The 23,903-nt window shown below is 43.5% G+C and overlaps 2 protein-coding genes across 2 annotated transcripts in view; both read right to left on the reverse strand.

Moving 5' to 3' along the window:
• The window catches only part of smarcd3b (SWI/SNF related, matrix associated, actin dependent regulator of chromatin, subfamily d, member 3b), a 41,550-nt gene extending 35,739 nt beyond the window's left edge, over positions 1-5,811 (reverse strand). Inside the window, exon 1 of the mRNA XM_042068238.1 lies at positions 5,582-5,811. Coding sequence (XP_041924172.1) covers positions 5,582-5,593 — 12 coding nt within the window. The 5' untranslated portion in view covers positions 5,594-5,811. The remainder of the gene's footprint in view (positions 1-5,581) is intronic.
• A 1,016-nt stretch (positions 5,812-6,827) lies between these two features.
• On the reverse strand, positions 6,828-23,310 carry nfx1 (nuclear transcription factor, X-box binding 1). Its single transcript, XM_042067532.1, has 24 exons — positions 23,136-23,310; positions 21,409-22,470; positions 20,234-20,395; positions 19,790-19,867; positions 17,992-18,097; positions 17,741-17,812; positions 16,497-16,636; positions 16,108-16,207; positions 14,843-15,060; positions 13,301-13,398; positions 13,065-13,095; positions 12,881-12,963; positions 11,810-11,918; positions 11,574-11,693; positions 11,181-11,260; positions 10,351-10,584; positions 9,759-9,832; positions 9,522-9,623; positions 9,236-9,277; positions 8,984-9,079; positions 8,784-8,850; positions 8,343-8,488; positions 7,812-7,916; positions 6,828-7,590 (listed from the first exon to the last, which is right to left on the reverse strand). Exons 1-24 carry the CDS (start codon positions 23,155-23,157, stop codon positions 7,515-7,517), a joined length of 3,423 nt encoding a protein of 1,140 aa, XP_041923466.1. The 5' UTR covers positions 23,158-23,310; the 3' UTR covers positions 6,828-7,514.
• Between the last annotated feature and the right edge of the window lie 593 nt (positions 23,311-23,903).

Below are 23,903 nucleotides of genomic sequence, written 5' to 3' on the forward strand. Positions count from 1 at the left end.
AGCTGGTAATGCATTACTAAGTACATGGATTTAATTGAATGGAAAGTTCACTATTGCTGAGGCATGAAACTAAGGAAGCAGGCCATCATGTTTGCATTTGGGGATGTTGTGACTCTGTGCATGTATAGAAGGGTGGGTGTTGGAGAGGGGAACTATAAGTTGCTCTGTGCTTAAATTCAGTTAAGCACTGATCCCATTGCTGGAGAGCATTAAAAGCCCGTTATGCAAGAGACTCAGATGAGTTTACAGCACAGGGTGTGCTTGTCCTATACCACGGACATGTCCAGGGCTGTGAGGCAACTACCAGTACATATTAGCCCTATTCATTCACCAACCGTCTGGACTTAGGCCACCTTATAAGTACTGTATATTCACAAAGCTTTAATCTCTTCTTTTAGCTAAAGCCTTTTGCTATAGCTAAAAATTCTGCATGAACACATAAATCCATGGACAGCTTCACAAAACAATGCCCATATATAGATGTACGTACATTTACACTCACTCAGAGCCTGATACGCACATCTCTGACAGACCCACAGAAGCACAGAATGAGAGAGAAAGGGAAAGAGATGAAAGAGGAAAAAGAGCTGGAGCCCATGTTATTTGCCTTTAAACCGCACTCATGTATGGATTACCGATAACAAGCCCCTTAGCAACCCTGCTCTCAGTCTGCGGCAGTGGGCTGCACACAGGAGGGCATGCAGGGATATCGAGCCTTTGCCTGTAAAATGGGTCAACTCGCTTACAGCCAGACAGTACCCTTCCACTGCAGACGACTTGAGTCTGACCATACTAGACAGCCGTGCGGGAAGGAGGAGAGAGCAAGAGACGAGAGAGAGAGAGAGAAAAAAAAGAAAGAGCAATATAGCATTCAAAGAGCTCAGAAAAACGGAATGCTGACTGGAACCCCTGCTGCTGCACAATGATGCTGGTATCAAAGGAAAGCTCTTTGGCTTATTTTTTCTGAAAAAAAAAGAAAGGATGGGAAAGAAATGACGGAGGCCAGTGAAAATTGCTAAATGAATACTGTATGGTGCTAAGGGGTGAATTGAGGCCTTTGCGTTTCCCTTTCGCAAAGATAACAGCTTTTCAAAGGAAGCGTGTGTAATTACACAGCAATTTGGGTCATTGCCATCTGTAGTTATGCTGTAGAATTACACAAATCACTTTGAAATAAATCTGCACTGGTGGTGAAGGCTAAATTACCTTCTACCCGCCTATTTACAGGGAGCTGGGCTGCTTGTTTCCTGAGAACTTTAACAGGGTAGCCTATAGCTGGCTGGAAACTCCAAGCAAGGCATATTTACATGCTCATAAAAAACAGACAAAACAGATTTGAGAACATCTCGATTTTGTCCTTAACAAGACCAGACCTCCACAGGTTCACAACAGTATACTATATGAAATCTTATGTTTCTTTATAGTAGTTCTGTTGCATATTAAACAGCAATTCCAGTATGCATAATATTCCATTAAGAGCTGTTTTGTTCATACCAGTAAAAATGTGATTGTTCTTTAGAGCTTGCAGGTGTAGCGGATGAGTGGGAGGTGGGGAAAATGTAATGACACTTGACTGGATAGGTGTCAGAACAGTCAGATAAGACAGATGGCCCTTAGGGCATCCCCAGCTATCATCATGACACAGCAGGGAGTGGCTCCACAATCAGAGTCTCAGATATTATAGTGTTTATGTTAATAAACAGTCCACTACACTCATGGTTGGCTCGACCCAATGTCTGTCCCTTATGAAGTTTCCTGGCTAACAAAGCCTAGGTTTTCTTTCACGCGGACCCTGCATTCCTGGCCAACCAAAAAAGGAAGTGCTCCCATTGTGTAATGCACGCTGCAAGGAATCTTGAACACAAAGGCCTAAAGCTAGGGCAGATCTAATAAGTGCGATGAGGAGGGCTGCATTTGGGTGGCATCAATTAAAAAACCCTGAACGGACTTCTTCAAAGACAGACGCAGGATGCAAGTTGCAAATAAAGCATAGATTCAAACAACCTTTGTCCATCCTGAACACAATGTACCACATTTACCTGCTAGGTCAAAGCAAGGATTTCCTGCTGCGAGACCTTGTTACTAAGGGTAGATCAAAAGCACAACGTGACTATGCTTGTTCTAGCCAGGCTCTTGTTCTAGCCAGGCTAACACACACACACACACACACACACACACACACACACACACACACACACACACACACACACACACACACAGAAAGGGTCCTGGAAGAGGACCAAAAGGAGCCATTTATCATTACCATTTAGTCTCAGTCCCTTTCACCATTCATGGACAGGGGCCTTTATCTGAGAAATGTAATAAAAAGTAAGACTGTGGAAAGGAGAGAGCAGAGAAGATGAGAGAATGTGTGCATTTCTCTCTCTTTTTTCTCTCTCTCACTCTGTGTAAGTCTTTCTCAGCTCCCACAGCTGCTGCAAGAGCCTCTGCTCTCTGAAGCTCTCGAGCTGTGACAAGGAGAAGTAATGGGTCCTTGAATACTAATGGGACTCTCTCTTTCTTCTGTCTTTCCCTCCTTCTCTCTCTCTCTCTTTTTTCTGTCTTTCCCTCCTTCTCTCTCTCTCTCTTTCTTTCTTTCTCGGCCGTCGCCACCGCTGCTGCCACTAACAGACGGGATTGAGGAGCAGTGAAGCGAGCCGCCATGATCCCTTTCAGGTGGCCAGGGCCCCCTGAGAGACTATTCTCTTGTGTTGGGAACACCAGTTCCCTCCCTGGAGGGGGACTGCTCAACACCTTTGCCCAGAGGTGACAAACGCACACCGCTGCTGCTACCGCTGCTACTGCCGTCGCGGACTGCTTGTTCTCAGTTCAGGACTGTGCCCCCTGATAGAATGGGAATTAGTGCCGAGGGGATGGGTGCCCGCCAAGCCACACTGACAAAGGAAATAATTGCCCAGAGAATAAAGTGATTCCAGACACAAGGGAGGCACTGTTCAGGGGCAGTGAGAATTCCCTCTCCCGAATCTCCCCACTCTACACTGGACTCCTGGGACCTGAAAATATTTCAAAAGGCCAAACCCTGTCTGTAACTGTTAAATGAGTATTGACACCACAGATCCTGTTTTATCTTTAGACACTCGGAAGCATTAATTTATGGTCTAGCTAGAGGAAATATATACTGGGACAGGGCACCTTTAGGTGATCCTTTATCATTACACATAGGCCTGTTCCAACCATTACTCTGAAATCAATACGACCTTTCACAAGCCTCTCTCTAGAAAAGAATGAAGATGGGAATTCGGGGGAAGTGCTCACTGTGCCAGCTCGATTGGATTTTGACAAGGGGGCCAAACATTGGCTTTATTTGCACACGTATATTGCGAGGTAGCGGAGCCTGCCTTCCCCCCTTGTGTATGGGATAGTGTGGAGGCTCTGCATTCCAACCGGGTTATTGCATGGAAATCAAATGTTTTCCTAAGTCTGGTCAGAATCGAAGCACAAGATGGAATGGAATGGCATGCATACAGATCATAAATGAATCTCTGGTACATTTTGCTTTTGGTCGAGAGCATTCAAATGGATTAGAGGGCGGTAGGGTATATGGCTTTTTCTCTACTTAAAATAAACAGTGACCTCACACAAACATTTCAGACATTTTTTGGAAACCTGGCTTGGTCGACTGAAATACTATGAGTAGCATTTAATTAAAACAAGATCTTGCGTGAGTTTGCATGACACTGGTGATGGATTTCCCTGTGTATGTGAGTATTGTGTGTGTGTGTGTGTGTGTGAGTGTGAGTTACATTTATAACTAGTGGAAACTCGCTCACTTGCTCTCTTAGGCTAGGCTCAGATATAGCTCTTGTGGAAGGTAAGTGGTGTTCAGACCTCAGTCCCTTTATGCGACATGACATTATGGAGCCATCCTATTTTAAGAGGTACCTTTTTTGAGCCGATATGGGACTGAGCTAAAACCGAGCTGAGCTAATGAAGACTTGGTGGCAGAGGGTGGCGGACAGTGAGTGCTATATCAGATAATGAAGTTTGGCCCGGAGTTTCCGAGCCAGACCCCCCGGCCTGGAGTTCCTCCCATGCATCCATGCAGAAGAGAGGCTTCCATTACGGGGCATTCCACACGTCCTTGCCTCTGGAAACACCCGAGTGTCGCGGTGCAAACTCGGATCTAAAGGCCTCTGGGGAAAACAACAACTCCCTCTCCCTCCTGGCCACCACTGGCATTAAACAGAGTTCTCATGAGTAGGTGGAGATAAGGTGGATATATCCTCTGTCCACTTCAGGATGGGTAGGACACAACATAGGGCTTGCTGATTTCAATCTCTAATTCCCTGCCCTGTATAATTACATAATCAATCAATATGCTCTCTTCTCCTAAGCCTATAAGCCATTTCAAGGAAATCAAATTAATGACTTCATGACAGTCGTCCTCAATGACTGGAGAAAACCTGATAACAGAAGGCAACACCCTGACACTGCTGGGATGGTGAAAGTAATATGAGTATGCAAGGGTGTCACACAGAAAATCCAGTCAACATTTTCTAACGGTCTCCTTGCCTCTTCTCTTGTTCATGATGCTGGTCATGATGGGGTGTAGGTCTAATATAAGTAGGCTATATGACATAATATAGGGCAGTGGTTTACAGGTAGTTCCATCCAAATAGAGTAAAAAGGGGGGGGGGGGAGATAAGGCAAGTCTATTGAACAATACAGAGTGATATAAAATAGCTTTGGGTGGAATAAAATATTTGAGTGTGATAGTCTATATACAGTGTGTGAATAGAATTAAACTTTATAAATTGATGTTATAAAATGTCTTTAGAGGCAATTCTGTTTACCCCCCTGAAGCAGCGGCCAGGATTCACCTGTTTATACCTTGTGTTCCCTTGGCAATTAGACTGTCCAGACAGTCAAAAGCTGTCTACGCATTTCCAGTCTCGACACACCGTGCGCAACAGAGACACGAGCAGTGAGAGCGGTAAGTGTCGGGCTACGGGGGTGGGGGGCGGCTACTGTCTACGCTTCATGTTCCTGTTATTACTCTTCAAGTGTCTATCTCTCGCAGTCAAGGTTAACAAGCCACCCGTGCCCGCAGTGTCTGAGTGCTTGGATGGAGGGAGGGCGGGAGGAGGAGCGGTTAGGGCGGGTGAGAGTGCGACTACTGTATGTACTGTAATTATGCAGAGCACAGCATAGCACAGAATTTCTCTCTCAAGCAAACACAGCAGTAGGCTAACGTCATTATTTCCTAACCTTTGCACAGTTATGTTCAATTCATTTGAGTTATTGGCAAAGGGTGAACTGAAGACCTATTTAGGCAAGGTAAAGAGTGGTAAAAAATACTCAACATACTAGTAGGCTACAGTTTCTAGAGCTTTTTCAGTTGAGTAAAACCGGCACCAAAACTAGACACAGCTTATAAAACATTGCCCTGCGAGCTGACGCGCAAATGCACCTAGGGGTACCAAAGTGGGCTGGGCAGCGCAGCGTGGTGTGAATGAAGCGTAGCCTACAAAATAATTCGCATCGTGGAGGCGAAAATGTCAAGAACAAATAACTATCTTGCCGTTGACGCAAAGAGATGCTACTGTCGCATAACTCCTACCTTTCTCTCCATCGGTGCAATGCAGTCTGTGGTCTCGACTCGACAGCAAGAATAATATGAACAGAGGGTGTCTACGCGTTGCTCTGGCAATGAAGTTCCTCGCAGATTCCTCGCAACGGTTCTTCCTTACTCCCGCTTCTTTCACGCAGTGATAAATGAACGGCTAGCGGTTCAGGAGAGGCAGAGCGTGAGGGATGGTGCCGGGTCTGGCGAAACCAAGTGCGGTTGGAAGTGAGGCGCAGGCGCGAGCACCGCTGGAGACGGGTTAAAATGAAATTAAGGCTCAAGAGGGAGCGTCATCAAATTACTCCCCGGTTTGTAGTTTTCCATCCCCAAAAATATTTAAATGGGACAATACCAGATCCGTGGCTGAAAACTCAGTAAATATCAGCAGCATAAGCTACAAGTAAATAACACAACAACCCAGTATACAGATATTGGGTGACTCCTTGTGCAGGGAGCAAGATGATAGGCTAAAGAAGTAAAACTGAGTTAGGGGATGTGTGTAAAGAGTGGAATGAGATGTTTTTTGGGTGTTTGGGACTGGGAGTAGGTCAGTCATAAAAAAAAAAGCACTCTGGCAAATGCAGGTGTTTAGACCTAGCTGCTGGTGTTCATCAACACTAAACTCAAGCTAAAATAGCTTTACACCTGATAACTCTTCTTAAAAGTACCTACATCTATTTAAATACCCACTGCAAAAATAAACTTTGAAACCCTTTTTAAACATGTCCGCTTGGTGTTTAAATGTGTTACAAGACATATCACAGTATGTCAGTAATCACCATGGCTTAGAATTTCTGGTATAGATGAGCAGTGCCCTAGGTCTAGATGTTTGAGAAGGAATAGTCCCTCATTGTTCCATGAAAATGGATGGTACCCACTGGTGTTCTCTTGCATATCTAGCTTTACAAGACATGTCAGGACAATGTAAATTAATGGTAGCCCACACATAACTTCCCTTTGGGGACGAATAAAGTAATCTATCTACCTAAACATTCCATCTGTCTCTGTAAAGTCTTTACTATACTAAAGGGAGGTGACTGAATGCTGTGTGGGCAGGGTGGGGGGATTTCATGCTTAAGCATATTTCTTAAATCACCTGAAGGACTTACCACAATAGTAGGCCTAGAGAAAGGCATATTAAGGCACAATTTCTCTACACTAAGTAGCTCATACACATATCCTGATAACTATTTAAACATGCAGTTTGAGACTATACAAGAAATGCAGATGAACACATACAACACTTTCAAGAATTGCTTTTATATGTAGTTTACAGATGTAACTCATTTACAGCAGGGAACACTCGTTGCATCTCCTTACCACCATCTAGTGGTCACTCTTGGCAAAACCTTTGATTACTCACCAGAGAAGCCCTCCACGGGTAATTGCATAATAATTAGACATGCGGCAACATTCAAGAGCTTAATAACTAGGTCCCTCGAGACTTTTTTCGTTTACAGAGTGAAAACAAAGCATGAGGCTTTGTGTTAAGTGAATGAAATGTAGCCTTTCTGTGACTGTTTGCTGATTATTTACTGTAATTCTAAGGGGATGGTCATTTGATTAAGTTTCCACTACACTGCACCAACTGATAAAGGACCACATGAATGCCCTTGCATTCTCAACTGACAAAGTTTTCAGTCAAAAAAAGAAAGAGTGGATAAAAACCTCTACTGGCATCCATGTCAGACCTAGCAATCTCAGAGCACACTTTCACTAAATTCAGAAATGAGAGGAGTCAATCAATCAATGAATCAAATGGGTTAGTTCGCTGACGGAGCTCCTAATACAAGGGAGTATAGTATCTGCTGGTGTGCCGGTATCGTAGAAGTGACCATGACCAGAGCAGGCAGTGGATTGGTGCACGTTGACTTTCCTGGTTTCTACCGAGTAGCCGTCACTTTGGCTGGCCAGTTCTGGCTTCCGGTCAGTCCTGGACATCAAAGTAATCGATGGCAGGCTCTTCTTTTGTTGGTTTGAGCCAGCTAATGCTAGTCTCATTCCTATCACACATACACAGACACAGTTTTCAAAAGAGCATGTTGAATTATACCAACACCTGTGGGAAATTATGAAGTTATTAAAGAGCTCCCACTGAGGCACTAAACATCTCCATTCTTCTAAACAATGTTTTAACACTCCAATCCAACAACCAAAGGTTGAGTTATACAAAAACTTGTGTTCTGTCTGAGTCGGACTGGCTGATTGCTGAGTGCTCTCTTACTTGCTGCCGTGCTGCTTGATGTGGGCGATGGGGGGAGGGGCCCTGCCGCTGGTCTCCCTCTCGATCAACGCGGTCAGGGTGGAGTTCGGGCAGGCAGACTTCCCCCTACAGACGACAATCCCCAAGTTAAAAGCCGAGTTGAGGAAACGTGGCAATGAACCCTCATGCAGCAGATGACGCATCATCAAGAACAAGAACTTCAGAACGTATTAGGGTTAAATTAAGATGCTGAAATGAATAATCCTACATGCCTGGCACAGAGGAAGCAATCAGCAATGACGTCAAAACAAATTTAAAATGACAACTAATCACAAATTCAAGTAATATGGACCCTTTCAACAAGGTAAACAAAAACAATGCTTGAACGTTCTATTTGGGCCCCAATCTACTTCCTCTGCATTAAGATAACATATGGAATGTTAAAATGGAAGTCTTGTGGGGCCAACTATGATGCTGATAATGGAACTCTCTTGAAAGGGTCCATATGGCAAAAGAATAGACATATTTGGACTGTGTTGCAGAGGTTCCCACCTGATGGCAGTGATGACCACGTTGCGTTTGGGTTCACTGTCGTAGCTGACACTCTCTACGGCATACACCTCGGCCAGCTCGTGAACAATGCGCCGGTGTTCCCTACTCATGGGCGGGAAACAGTGGCTCCGCTTGGGCTGCTTGCCCTGCAGTCCGTTAGATCATCAGTATTCAATGAACTCAATGTTTTAATATTTCATAATATGACAGTACCCCTCAATCCCACCCCACTGGCAATGGCCTTGAACTTATGAAAGTGCACGTAAACACATGAGAATGGCCTTACTCAAGAGGAGGCGTACTCTCTTTCTAGGCATACAATTTTAATGTTTTTCATGATTTTGGCCATACAAAACAAGCTGTTAATGCTTTACATACCACACAGAGCGTGAAAAATTCACATTTTCATGAATTTATCAAAATAAAGAACTGTGCCCTTACCTTGCTTGCCAGTTCAACTAGGTTTTTGATTTCTCGTTCAACTTCACTGACGAACTTGAATTCTTTTCTGTGTAACAGACACAATACATATATATAGTGTTTTTGTGTTAACCGATGACATGCTATAAAGCAATACTGATAATCTCTTCACATCGAAGCACATATGCTCCAGAGTGGTGATAGATAAACTAGGAAATAACCTGGCGTCGTCCTTGAGAGAATCGCTGTACTTGGAAGTGGATCTAGTGTTAAAAGGATCAACCGACTGGTCGATCTGCAGGGCTTCAGCCAATCGCCTGTAAACAGAGATGAGAACAAACTCAATGGCCTTCAAGCCTTTAGGTTTATGACTACTAATACAGCAACACACATACTCGCACACAAATTCACATACAGGAATCGGCGCACATAACGGGACAAACTGAAGAGTAGCAAAGGTCCGTAGAACTTACTTGTTCCTTTCCTGCGTGGCACACTCCTCATCGCATTCCAACCTAAAAAATACATGACACACGAGAGTTTACTCACACACTCAAGGCTTTAATTTCACTCATTTAGTCTTTCCTTGGTCATAGCTCTGCTCACCGGTACTACACAATAGAAACCTATTGTGGTGAATGTAGTGAAGTTCTGTATGGTAGGTTTGTGTAAGTCTGTAATATCTGTAGAAAATCCACTCATCGGGCAGTTTATTCATCTGTGTTTGGGTAGTAAGACTAGAAGGGTGGGGTGAACTACCTGGCCTGTTTGGACTCTTTCTTGGGGATAAGCTGCCCAATATCCACTGATTCTCCCAGCTGCATGTCTGACAACTTGCTTGCCATTGCAATAGCAGCATACCTGTGGTGCAGGCAGACACAGACACAAACACAAAGTCTTAACTCAATGGTATAGATGAGGAAGCACTGAAAACATATCTAGTCAAAATGATGAGAAGAACAGTTGAAAACACTCTCAGGTCAGCTGTTGACTGACCTCTGGTAAGAGCTGGCTGCCTCTGTGCATGAGACTGTCTCCTTCTTTCGCCCGCAGTCACACTGCACTGTTACCTGCAGGTCAATATCACATGTGAAAATCACCATCTCCCAACCAGTCCTGACTTCCCATAGCCAAAATGTCAACTCTTAAAGGTTCTCTAAGCATGGCTGGTTGAGGTCTTCTCTGTTGACGTTTGAGGGGTTTTAGGGGCAGCTGTGGCCTACTGGAGGGGCAGCCGTGGCCTACGTGGCCTTGAGCAAGGCACCTAACCCCTCACTGCTCCTTCCCCGAGCGCCGCTGTAGCAGGCAGCTCACTGCGTCGGGATTAGTGTGTGCGTCACCTGTGTGCGGAGTGTGTTTCACTAATTCACGGATTGGGATAAATGCAGAGACCATATTTCCCCTCACAGGAAAAGAGTACCGGTATATATACTGAAGTATTATCAAACAAAACAGAGAGCTAGCTCGCCCCTCCCTCTTGTGCTTCCTGAAACTGTCATTAACACACTCACCCCCAACCCCCCAAATTTCCCAAAAAGTTGGCGTGTTCCTGTAATTACAATCAGAGAACACAGGTACCACGACAAACCTTGGTGGTGCAGGTGTTGCGCGGGCAGGGCTTGCCATGGTGACAGGGCGCGGTGCAGGGGTGCTGGCACTCAGGCCGGGGGATGACGCAGGGCTGGCGGCACGCCTCGCCCTCGGCATGACACTCGCCGCGGTGGCAAATGCGTTTGCAGTGGTGGGAGCCGCAGGGCAGCAGCTTGTTGCAGGGAAGGCCACAGGAGATTTCCTGCAGGTGGCACGGGATGTTGCTCCTTTGCTGAGAGGAAGAGGAGAGAGAGAGAACGAGTGGGTGAGGAAGAGTTGGGAGGACAAAGAGGAGGGCACACAAGTGAGACCGCTCGAGAGAGAGAGAACGCAAGAACAATAGCAGAGAAAGACAGACCTAGAACAAAAATGGAGACAGGTGGAAAGAGAAAGTTAGATCTAGAACAAGAGTAGAGACATGTGAAAAGAGAAAGTTAGATCTAGAACAAGAGTAGAGACATGTGAAAAGAGAAAGTTAGATCTAGAACAAGAACGGAGACATGTGGAAAGTGAAAGTTAGATCTAGAACAAGAACGGAGACATGTGGAAAGTGGGAGAGGAAAGAGTGTTCAGAGAGAGCATGCAGAGGGAGATGCAAAAAACACAGAATCACATTACATCACTTAATGGAAACAACGACCATTCGTAAAGTGCTTTGTGGAAAATTTCGACAAATATCACTTTTATTTTGCACAAAGCGGCAATGGAAAAAACAGCTATAGAAAGGAGACAGAGTGACAAACAAAAATGTATAATACCAAACAGACTTCACAACAAATGTAACAGGAAGTGCACACAATGAGCGGGGAACCACATTGAGAGCCAGACCTCATGCATGCCCATACACCACTTCTTCATGAGGTAGGTGCAGGGCGGGCACTTCTCCTCACTGTGGCAGTTGTGGAAAACTAAAGAAGAAGAAAAAAAAAAAAAAAGCATAAGAGGAAAAGGCTTTTCTAAAAATAGTCACAATGTTCAATACACTTGATTTTGCACAGATTGTTTTTCAGTGAAACTTAAATGCCGTAAATGCACACAAATTGCATAAGACGCAGAATGTATAAATACAGTTACTGTTGGTAGAGTCAACTGTAAATTGTAAACTGTAAATTGCACTGTAAATCACTGTATACAATTAACAATTATCACTGTCAGTACTTTGGGAGTAACATTTCTGAAGCTTGTTGGAATAAGATGGGTAGTAGTATGATCATTAGGTACCTGGGTGGTCACAGTCATGCCGCCGGGCACAGGGGTTCTTGCACTCGGGTGGTTTGGTGCCACAGGGGATAGGCGGGTACAGGACAGTCTCTCCACAATGGCACGTCAGCTCATCGAAACCTGGCATGTGCACACACGCAAGCATAAACACAAAAAATACACTGCAGCGTCACATAAAGTTTTCTCCAGTTGGGCAGCTTTAGTTGAGCCGTGCTGGACTGGGTGGTGGAACTCACTAGTTTGCCAGCAGGGTTGGCAGTTGCCACGGTGACAGGGCTCCTGGCAGCGATGCAGACCACAGTTGAGTTTATAGCCGCAGATCAGAGAACACTTATGTTCTATGTCCTACACACACACACACACACACACACACACACAAATAAACAAATCCAAAGAATGTGGCAATAACAAACTTCAGGGTTTCAACTGACACAAGATTTACCATTGATACCGTCACCATAATAATTTCCTCTTGGACATATGCTTTCATTTAGTATTAGAATGGCTCCTTTGTGTTTGTTGCGTGAAATATATGGAGACCACTCAGCTTGAGAGTGTGGGAACTTGACTTATCAACAGAAGCTATAATACTGTCCCATTTAAAATAAAGGACCAAGGGCCAGTCAGAGAAGAGAAGCCCAACAGATTGTATAGCTTCAATGAGGCAAAGTTACTATGCTTGCTATCTATTTGTAAATGTTGCAAAATATACAGGTTCTGCAAAGACATGCAATGTACATCAAGGAATTTAACACACTTAATTAGCACTTAAGCTTCTGAACCTATGGCTACAACCCAATTGTATTCACTTGACAAAGTCAAAGACATGCAAAATGCAAATGCAAAATTGTATAGTACATCCACTTTCCATTACAATAGTGGTGACACCCATTTATTACGTAATGGATAGTGGCCACTTAGGTGTCCTGATATATGGAATTAATGGACGAGGGCGAGGGGCAAATAACTCCCCGACGCGCATAACAGGACACCTCGAAGGCCGTTATGCTGCTTATCACCCAGTTGCATTTACAGCATGCAAAAGGAAACAAGCAGTTCCGCTAAAAAAGAAGATGACTTGTTCAGTTTGTTGTACAACTTTCTTTGGCCCCAACGGCGATAGCATGGACAGTTGTTATAGTTACCATTCATAAACATTGATATGGAATGGTGATTAAACTTTTTTTTACCAGATCTACTTCATAGGTGTCCCGTTATTCAGAATGAATAACCACCCCACGTGGTTAGAGTATTTCTTCTCTCCGGGTGATAACAATATTTAACCCGAGTCACCCGTAGCCACTCACCACACAGCACAATTCCCCACACTTGTGTCTGCCACAGGAGCGCTTCTTGTTGCACTTTTTATCACAGGCAAAACTCATATCATCTGAAAGAAAGCACCACGAGACAACCATTAACTTACAATCAAGAAAACAATAAACAGAAATGTGTTTTTTGTTGTGATTGTACATCAAAAAGCACACACACCTTCTGTTTGGATACTTGAGCAGGGGACCTCCTGAAAAAAGAACCGGGAGACCACAGAATGAAACATTTCTGAGCTGATTGATTAGAGGAGCCTAATACTGCAATTAAGTCAAAGGCAGGTGACAAAGGGACTAGGCTCCAACTGCTCCAACAGTAAGGAGAGCGGGCCTGCTATGGCCACACTGGGACTACAGGAACATGGTGAGGTCAGAGAAGCAAGTGGAGGAGAGGCTCACCTTGGCCTTGGAGCCGCAGCGGCATTTGATGCTGGAAGTGAGGGAGCAAGGCCCACATGCGCCCTCGTGGCACAGCTTCTCACACATGTGAATGATGTCTGAAGAGCGAGACAGAGCCACACACAGATATTCACTAACAACACTTACTCATGGTGTTCTACATGGAGGTTTGGGACCAACAGCATCAGACTTAATCAGGTAGCTTATTCCCAGCCTTCTTTTTCAAGCTGTGGCATTTTGCTTGAACACTTGCTTTCTCCCTTCATTAGGAACAGCAGAGTTGTATGCATGGATTCTGCATGACTTCTGTCTGCTTAGCAGCTTCCTGCCCATTGCCTGCAAAGCACTTCATGACCCTGGTGAAAGAGCTCACCAAACATACTTTCTGCTTGCCTCTCGGTGCGCAAATAGCATGTGTCGAAATACTAAAAATAGACCAGCGCACAATGAATCATGGCATTGACCGGACAAGACGGGTAGCATCAGGTAGCTTACGTTATAAGGAGTTAATGGAAGGCCCTGCATTTTGCACCTTGGTGCAGCCTAAAACAAGCACACCACTGAAGCACTAAATTTGCTGCAATAATTAGCTTCCACTTTAAACAGTGGAACTGACTACACCTGATGTTGTGGTGGCACATACACGCAAACAAATTAGACCGGTCTACTAAAACTATTTTTACTCTGCGCAAACAGAACCCTTCATACCCTGTATACGCCTATGGAGTAATGTCCAAGAGCTAATACCACTGAAACTGGGCAGTGCTATGGAATGTGCACCGACTTAGTAATAGTGCTCCCATCAAATCATGGGAAAAAACTTTAAGTGACAGTTAAAAGCATAACAATGACAAAAAAACTGTTTCAATGCTGTTTTCAGTAGCCATCATAGGATACTTTCTGCGTTAGGCAGTTAGTTTTGTTTACTCATGACAAAGGTAGCTAAGGAAACGTGCTGTCAACCCACCATGCCATGTGGTTCACATTATTGAAGATTGAATCATGACGAGGCTTAGCAATGAAAGCAGTGCATCAGGTTTGGAGCACTCAATGTAAATTCAAATCACAAACTCTAAATAGAGTTGAGACATTCTTTTTATGCTCCACCAGTGCACTACTCCACATCTCTATGCTGTTGCAAGTGTCTTTCCACATGAAATTGTCCGGTTGCTTTTTGGAACACTTTACTCAAATGGCCTCCACAGTCCCCAGATCTAAATCCTAGTTAATAGGAGGAATGTTCCAAGTACCTTGGTGAATCTCAGCCGCCAAGTATTAGGGTAGTTCTGACGACAAAAGGGGGTCCAAACAGGTGCTAACAAGGTGTACCTACTAAAGGTGTACCTAAAAAAGTGGCCAGTGAGTGTGTAATGCATGGTCTCTGTCCTGGTCACACTTTCTCTCACACATCAACTCAAACACACAATAATGTCTTTCACATACTGACACAATAAGAGCCTATTAAAGGAAACAGCTTGAGCTCTACACTTCCCTTCCTTTACACTTTGTCAGTGACGAACACACAAACACACACAGTCTCACCGGTGGAGCCGCAGGGCAGAGGTTTCCCACAGGTCTTGCCACAGGAAGGTATTGGGTCCTCACAGCAGCGCCTCTCTGCGTAGCCCAGCTCCAGCAGCTTGCTGAGCGCCGTCTGGCCGCAGGGGCAGGTGCGCACCAGGCGGGGCGAGAGCGGGCATGACTGGCACGGCCCAGTGTGGCACGTCTGCTGGCACCGGTGCCTCTGGCAGTCCAACATCCTGACCACAGAGAACAGAAGAGAACAGATGTGGGGCACTACGCCAAATGCTATGTGTGAGTTCAAGTTGTACTCAATCTACAGGGATTTCATGAAGGGCTGAAAGGAGATAGAGAGGAAAGGACTGGGTAACAGGATTTTATGTGGGTATGTATTTGAAAAGTTTGGTTCCAAAACCCTATATATCTATATATTTAATTGTGTATTTCAGGTAATATCAATCAAATTGCTGTTTTGTTGTTTTGATTGAGTAAAGATAAATAAAATAACAGGATTTATGAAAATTCATTAAATTGGTGTAGATTATTAGATTAGATTAGATTAGAAAAGATTGATTGTGATTGTGCAGAGTACAAGTACAAAGACAACGAAATGCAGTTTGCTTCTAATCAGAAGTGCAACAAAAAGCAGAAAGGTGCAATGTGATATACAAAGTATAGGCAGGTGGTGTATAGACAGGACAATAAATATAGTTCAGTGTAGACAGTAGTATAGAGTTGATTTACAGAAGGTAGTTTAGAGTAGTATAAATTACCAGTAAATATAAATATGTGCAGTGTATTAGCAGTTACCTTATGAGCAGAATAAATATGAACAATGTATGAATAACATGTGCAATGTAGTAGCAGTAACATTACAATAGTAGTAAGACTAATAGATATATGCAGTGTATTAACAGAATATAAAATAAGAAAACAGAATAAATACGGATATTCAGTATGAAAATATAGACATATATGTACAGAATGTACTACAGCTACAGTATTGCAGTGTGGTAACAGTACCATTGTAGTGCAGAAACAGTAACATTATAAGAGCAGTAAGAATAAGTGTATGTGCAGGATGAATAGTAATAAGAGCAGTAGAAAATGGCGTAAGTGTTATTGCAGTACATTTGTAAATAAATAGATTACTGCATTTGCTAATACAAACAAGACCATAGTTGTATGTACAGAATAAAAATTAAGAAAAGAAACCTCTTTTTCACTACGTGCTTTACATTAAAAAAGGATGTGGGGGCCCAGTGTGTTGAGCTGAAGTCACTCACTTTCCACAGGGCTTCTGACAAGAGAAGTGTCCAGAACCGTCAAAGTGTTCCTTATCGGTCCCGCAGGGAACCTCTCTCAACACCACACCACAGTAGCACACTGTAAACACAGGCAGAGAGCAACACTGGTAAGAGGAGAACAGTGGGAAAGGCCACAGGAAACAAACAACAAAGATCCTATTTATTAAAGCATTAAGTGTTTATCTGAAGTTTTGACAAAAACGTAAACACACAAAACATACAAAACAAACTAGTGTTACAGCTTAATGCAAGGTAGCTGCAGCACAGATCTCACAACTGATACCCACTGAGCTAGGAGATCCATCTGATGGCAGGAAGGAATGAATCGGAGTGTGAAGGCAGACAGTGGGAGTATTCTATTCGCTCACCTTGCTGGACCCGGAGCTGGCAGGGTTGACAGGGCCCGCTGTGACACACCTGGGCACAGGTGTGCTCAGTGCAGTTCAGCGCAGCACTGCACACCTCCTCGCAGCGAATGGCCACCGTCTGGCTACAACGTACCAGCTGGCTACATACAATCAACCAAACAAACCAATCAACCAACACCTTAGAACTAAATCTTGGGTGGATCATAACATGAAAGGACTTTTAGCACCAGCAACATGTTAGAATGGGGCACAATAACAAGCCTTTTTACCCAGAGAAAAGAAATACCCTTCTCTGATTGGCTGCAGGGTGGCTATTAATTCTGAATAATGGGACACCTATGACATAGATCTGGTAAAAAAGTTTAATCACTGTCCCATATCAATGCTCATTGAATGGTAAAGTACGGTTGAGCCTGGAAGCAGGCTACGCAACAATGGAATCAACTGTAAACAAGCTAACTGCCAACCGTTATCACAGTCAGGAGCAAAGAAAGTAGTACAACAAACTGTTGCCAGCTTCTTTTTTAACTGAACCGCTTGTTTCCTTTGCATGCTATAAAGGCATGACTATTGCCTACAGTGGCAACCGAGTGATGAGCGGGATAACAGCCTTCAAGTTGTCCAGTTATATGGAATTAATAGACTTGTTGGAGGCATCCGCCTCATCCATTAATTCCCTTTATTATACGGCTCTTCACAATGTTAGTAGAACGCTCCATTGACTTGAATGGGATTTCCCAACGTTCTACGGTAAAATATTTTCATGTAATTACAGCTGCAAACATATAATTACCGCTGTCAATGGCAACGGGTTTTGTGCTGCTGATTTAAGTTTTTCATATCACTCCGCAAGTAGACCGGTCACTTCTTGCATTGGAACTTCATTCAAAAGTGAAAGCAGACGGTTGATCAGCTGTGTTCTAAAGAATGTTTGATTCAAGTTCAGCGTGTGTTGCGAACTATTTGTTTCTCAGCAAAAGCCACGACAAAACGGTAACAAATAAGTGTAAAGAGATATCGTGGCGTTTTTTATTTCCGTTTTGGCAAGTAGCCGTATAATAAGCGGGATAATGTATAGAACGTCGGTCATTATTGGGAAAATAAGTCCCTTCAGGCCGGTTCGCCCTGTCGGGACATATTTTCCCAATAATGACCGGCATTCTATACATTATCCCTTACATAACGGGATACTTCTACGATTGTTATCCCTTACTTAATAAGCCTTGCAGTAATGTGGTTGTTACCTGGTTTTCCCACATGTGCATGACTTGGACACGACAGCTGGGCATTGTGGACAGGGTCCTGGATGGCAGAGGCTGTTGACAAGACAGACATAGGGTAAGACCTGTGTAGCAGCTATGGTATAACTATATCACACAACTAGCTAGTTTGGCATTTATCTTTTCTATAGATTAGCAAAAATGCAATCTTAATGTTACTATGGAAACAGAATGTGATGTGAGGAGAGACGTCAGCTCTGTTTGGAGGGGCTTACATGTTGCAGGGATGATTGCAGTTTGCTCCACTCCTCTTCTTTCCACACATATCACCACAGCTGTGCGGGATCTCACTGCGCTGCCATTCCGGGTTGGTCACTTTGCCTGACAACAGGGAAGTGATGATCTGGCTTATGAATACATCCAGTTGAAACCAGAAGTTTACATACCTTGTACATACACATGCTAAAGTTGACTAAAAAGGAGGAATAAAAAAAACAAAACATTTCATTAATCCAGGATACTATATGCATCCTGATAAAGTTCCCCTGGCCTTTGGAATTAAAATAACCCCACATCATGCCATACCCTTCAACATATCTCTTGATTGGCATGGAGGGGTACTTTCCATCATCTCTAAATGCAAATCAAACCATGTTTTAGGCTAAGGGAACTTTATCAGGATGTGTAGTATCCTGGATCCATGAAATAACTGGCATTTAAAAATAAAAATCTGCCTGCCTCTATGGGAATTTAGGGTAATGGGGTATGTATACTTATGAGCCCCTGTATTTTAAGGAAGAATATTTATTTATTTATGATGCATTATTCATTCACAAAGAAAATTGGTGTCCTTAACTCATTGAATGCCAAGCTGTTTTCGGAAGCTTTGTCCTAAAGTGCCAGCAATCTAGACCATTGTTGATGATTTTTGTACAGCCACAGCATATTCTGTGTTATAGCTATGAACACATATAATGGCTTGTTTAAAAGGTGAGACTTTAAGCTCTCAGTGGGTGCAAACCGTGTATTTCTACACGCCTCTGTTCCTGAGAAATCCCAAGCTAAACAGTGGCTAGTTTTCATCAAAATCGCTGTTTTTTTTTTAGAAATGGAGATATAACGTCTTTCATGAAATATTAAGTGTTGCCTGTAAACTTTCCGGGAAGTGATCAGCGAGACCGCCACCTAGTGATAGACCCACGAAAATGGCCTGGTTTTGAGATGACGTGCAAGCGTCACTGATTCGACCCAAAGCGGCAACCGAGTTATGATAAAATGTCCAGATTGTGCGTTTTCATGAGTTTTCGATCGTCATATGGACCCTTTCAAGAGAGTTCCATTCTCAGCATCATAGTTGGGCCCACAAGACTTCCTTTTTAACATTCCATAATGTTATCTTAATGCAGAGGAAGTAGATTGGGGCCCAAATAGAACATTCAAGCATTGTTTTTGTTTTTATTGTTGAAAGGGTCTATATTTCATTTCCATTCATCACAGAGTTCCCAAAATCACTCAATATAAGGTGTGTTAGAGTGTCTAGTTTCGTAATTAAAATTATTATTATTTTTTTTTAAAGTAAGGCATTAAGATCAATTCCCAAAAGATTTATTTTTTTATTCCTCTTTTTAGTCAACTTTAGCATGTGTATGTACAGGGTATGTAAACTTCTGCTTTCAACTGTATAATATGCTTTTATCTTAACTTGAGCCTAAACCATAAGACCACCTAAATGCCAAAGGCAAAATCTTGATATCAAGGCATCACAAAAGTAATTTTAACTATTGCATAAGACACTGTCCACATAACAAATAGGGTTGTCATTTTGAAGGAATACATCAGTCTTACAACCAAATTGGACACAATATTGTATACTACTTTCATTACAACTCCAAGAGTACTTACTTTCATTACTACTCCAAGACATCTGGTGACAAACTGGATTTAATTTTTTTTGTTGATGCTGTATTTATACTAAAACATCAGGAGATTACTTTGAAACATAAGCATATATATAATGGCTCACTCATGCAAAGCCATGATGATGTTCCTGTTACAGGAGCACCGAGTTCTCACCACAGAAGCATGTGTAGGAGTTCGGAGCTCGGAAGGCCACGTGCTGGCATGCGGGACACCTCCATCCCTCACTTCCATCTGTGGAATAATGAATAGCACAGTTTATGGAATCTACACGCACTGTGAGGAACATCAACCACACTCTTCAAAAAGTCTTGCACAACCATCACTAGTAGTGCACAGAAGTCAGCCCAGTGCAAAATTTCTCACTAACGGTACAAGACTGATCACTCATTTTTTTCTCAATGACACTATGGGTTGAGGCATTAACTGACTGATATGTTGTGTCTCTCTAAATTCAACGTAACCACTTTTTAACCACCATTTAGATCAATTTCTTTTTTTTTTTTTTAAATCTGACAAGGTATACATGTAAGGGATTGCTGAATCACCCCAACTGATTCCCTGACCGGCCAGGACTGTTGCATGGCTTTGTGGATTTACCGTCACCCTGCGAGGCAGGCGAGCGAGCCCACTTCTTAATGCAGTTGAGGTGGAAGACATGGAAGCAGTTCTGGCAGCTCCAGACAGGGGCCATGACGCGGATCACCTCGCAGCACACCATGCACTCATACTTCTCCTCAGTCAGCTGCTCGATCAGACAGCCTGACCAAAAGGGAGCAAAACAACAACACTCAGTTCAGAGAAATTTCTAAATGCCCAGTCATGACAAAAAGGACATAGCTCTCTCCCTGCAAATAATAAAGTAATATGCATCTTTGACATTAGGCTATGGTGGTGAATTAGCACGATAACATTGTTACAGTTACAGTTATCATTATAGGCCTAGTTAGTTATCGTTTCTGGTATGAATGGCCCTTAAAGGAATTATCTGGAATAAAATGCACTTTAGATCAATTTACGGATGATTGGGAGCCGGAGTTGGAAATTCACAATTTCGTCGCCGTTTAAAAAAAAAAACAAAAAAAAAAAAACATAGTCCAGTATTTCTTTTCTTCTATTCCTATGTTTTTTTTTTTTTGTTTTTTTTTAAACGGCGACGAAATTGTGAATTTCCAGAGCGTGTTACTCCACACTCTGCAATCGACTCCTACGAACTTTCCCCTAAAGACGCCAGCTGCAGCAGCAACATTTCCGGAAAGGTACTGGCTTGATGAAATTCATTCTGGACTCTCTATCCGACCACATAAAGACCTCGGGATACTTCGGTTTGGCTTTAGGGACCCTCTACTCACTACCACGTAAGTGTAATGTTGTTTGGAACTGTAGAAGAGGTATAAAAATAGCGTTTTGTAGCGGCGAAATTACATGCCCTGGTCACTTCCAGGCTAACGAGTTTTGACTAAAAGCGGTAAAATCCAACTTTCTCAAAACACATCCAAATGACGTAATTTTGATGTCAACTCAACGCATGTACTCCCAATCATCCGTAAATTGATCTAAAGTGCATTTTACTCCGGATAATTCCTTTAACACTGAAAACAATCTTTCATTAAAAAGCACACAAAGGACACCATTGATCAAATTTGATCTAAAACTTAATCTAAACCGTACATATATGTGTAAATAAGTGATACTGTGAGGGAATGGGACATTTGTTTAATATTCTCTTAATTCACATTATTCACATTTGTGGCCACTCATTCTTACTCTCTCACCTGTCTGAGTCTCTTTGCTCTTGGGCACATGATCCATATGCCTCCTGTGACCAGCTCTAGGGTTCGGTCCCCCTGTGTGCCTCTGGCCCCTGTCCTGCAGTGGTGTTCGCCTGCCCTGAGCTCTCCCTGTTCCAGCCCTCCAGCTGGGCTCCTCTGGATTAGGGAGGGGGCTCCTAGGGGGTGAGGCCACTCTCGGGCCTTTGTCTTCTCTCCGCGTCTCCCTGTCTGCTGGCTGATGCTCCCTCCAGTTGTCCCTAGAGTGGCGAAGGTCTGCAGGCTTCCTCCTGGTCTCACCTGGGGGATTCCTGTTGGGGGCTCTCCAGCTCTTGTGGTTCCGAGACTCGGAATCTTCGTCCGAGTTGGGTCTTGGTTCTAGAGGCTCTGCCGGGGACCAGCTCCTTCCAGAGTCACAGTTCTCCTGGTTCTCGTTCCGTTCTCTTGGAAGGGGTCCTCTCGCACCTTTCTCTGCACGACCTCTCCTGGGTTCTTGGTTGAACTTCCGAGGCTTTTTTGGACGCGTGTCGCGGAGCTCCTCGCTTCTCATCCCTGTGTTGTTAGGGACCACTGAAGGCTTCTGCCAGCGTGGTTCTTCTATGCCAGACTGAACATTAGGAGGCATTTCTGGCATAAAGGCTGGGATGTCACCCTGATTCCGATTAAAGTGTCCTCTACCATTCCCTGGCTTGTGCCATCTTGGATTTTGGCCCCTTGCACGTCCTCGACCAGTGTGGTTGCCTTCACTCTCACCTACATTTCCATAACCGTTTCCTCTGCCTCCTCCTCCACCTCTGCCTCTACCTGGTCTTCCTCTCCCTCTCCTGCCGTCATCTCCTTGGGGAGAGTGATAGCTATCAGAAGGTCTTGTCCAGTTTTCTTGTACAGGAGGCTTTCCACCTTCATGATTAGCGTTAAAGGAGAAGGCTTGTTGAAAGTGCTGGCCTGTATGATGATCGCTACGATTCCGCACGGCGTCTGAACGTGGCCGACCTCTCTTGGACCGATGCTGGATCTGTGCCGCACGTGGAATAAACTCCGGTGTGTCTGGATTAAGTTCCAGAGTGTCTGCACATAAAGGACAGAATCAATGTTATGCCCCCGGATGACCACAGTAGCCTACGCATATTTTTCAGCTAGAAACTACAAGTTAGTTAACGTAGTATGGTTCTACAAGATAGTAGTAACAACAATACCGTATTGGTGTTACCACGGCCAAACTTGAACTTCGTAACATTAGATAGCCTGATTAGACTTTGACTTTTGGTTGAGAAAACTTGACCATATCATTGCAGAGTACACACTCTTCATGTATTATATTAGAAGCCATGGTTTCGGTAACAGACAATTTAACGTACGTTTATCTATCATTTATTTATCATAACGTTAGTGAGCTAAATCATGGGACAACCTGCAAATATATTGTTTAATGTTTAACAGGCAGCTAACTTAGCTAACTTTGCTATCCCAACTAAACTTCCTTTAAGCTGCCGAGCAAATTTGTTACTTTAACTTGTTTAAAAAAAAAACATGACGCAATGAACACATTCTGGGATGATTGTACTGTACACACGAACCCTATGAGGTTATGCATCTGGCAAACTGTCCAAAAGTAACATATCAGCTGTCATGGCTAGCTGGGGTGGTGAATAAACCAGTGAACTAGCAGGCTACGTTAGCTAGCAAGCTAAATAACTTAGCCGGGGACCAACTAAAACTAGAAGCAACTTTACCAGTAACAGAACCTTCGGCCATTCAGTCACGCTGTCCTGCAGCCCTGCCCCAACTCAGCAGAGCCCCACTCTCTTGATCTATTAGTTTAACTGGTTAAGTCTAAAAATACAGCAGTACTTCTCACTCGTGGTTTGAAAGCTGGACAACTTCCTTATACACAATTTACTTTTTACGTACCGTCCAATGACAAGCCCTGGCTTTTTGACGACAGGACATGTGATTCTTTCGTCACACAGGATCGCAAGGCTGTTTCTACTGTATTTGGTAAGCTAAGGACAATCAGAGAATGTCTAATAAGGGCTCTGGGACAATGCTGTCGGATTGAGGATTTTGTTTGTTTGTTTGTTTGTTTGTTATATTTATTTATGTTTTTAATATAAGAATAAGATTACACTTGTTTTAAGGCCAACCTGCAGTTTCTTAGATTTAGTGGCAGTGCTTGCTTTCTGATAGAAATTCATCACAGTTTTACCCCAAGCAAATGTCTGTAGAAATAAGCTTATGTAGGCCTAGTAGTATGTTTTCAAATTCAAATTAATAAAATATAGCATTTACGTTTTTTATGTCTTGTAGCCTGCCCTACAATAACCTGCAATAACTTGCTCCCTTTGTGACCACCAGGTGATGCTCAACTTCACCGATTCAATGAAGCAACAGTCTCAAAGAATGTTGTGCCTATGGCTAGACCATACGCGTAGATTACGGGGGGGATGGGGGGTCAGAGCACCAGTGCTTAGGTAGATTACTTCTAGGTCTTCTTAGCACCA

This window comes from Alosa sapidissima, chromosome 17 (genome assembly GCF_018492685.1).
Source record: "Alosa sapidissima isolate fAloSap1 chromosome 17, fAloSap1.pri, whole genome shotgun sequence".
Classification (NCBI taxonomy): Eukaryota; Metazoa; Chordata; class Actinopteri; order Clupeiformes; family Clupeidae; genus Alosa; species Alosa sapidissima.

Coding starts and splice junctions, on each gene's coding strand:
- nfx1 (XM_042067532.1), bottom strand. CDS start 23,157: ATGGCCGAAGGTTCTGTTACTG. Junction 11,694..11,809: donor CCAACCCTGCTGGCAAACTA/GTGAGTTCCACC, acceptor TGCACATGCCAG/GTTTCGATGAGCTGACGTGC. Junction 7,917..8,342: donor GTGGTCATCACTGCCATCAG/GTGGGAACCTCT, acceptor TGTCGTCTGTAG/GGGGAAGTCTGCCTGCCCGA.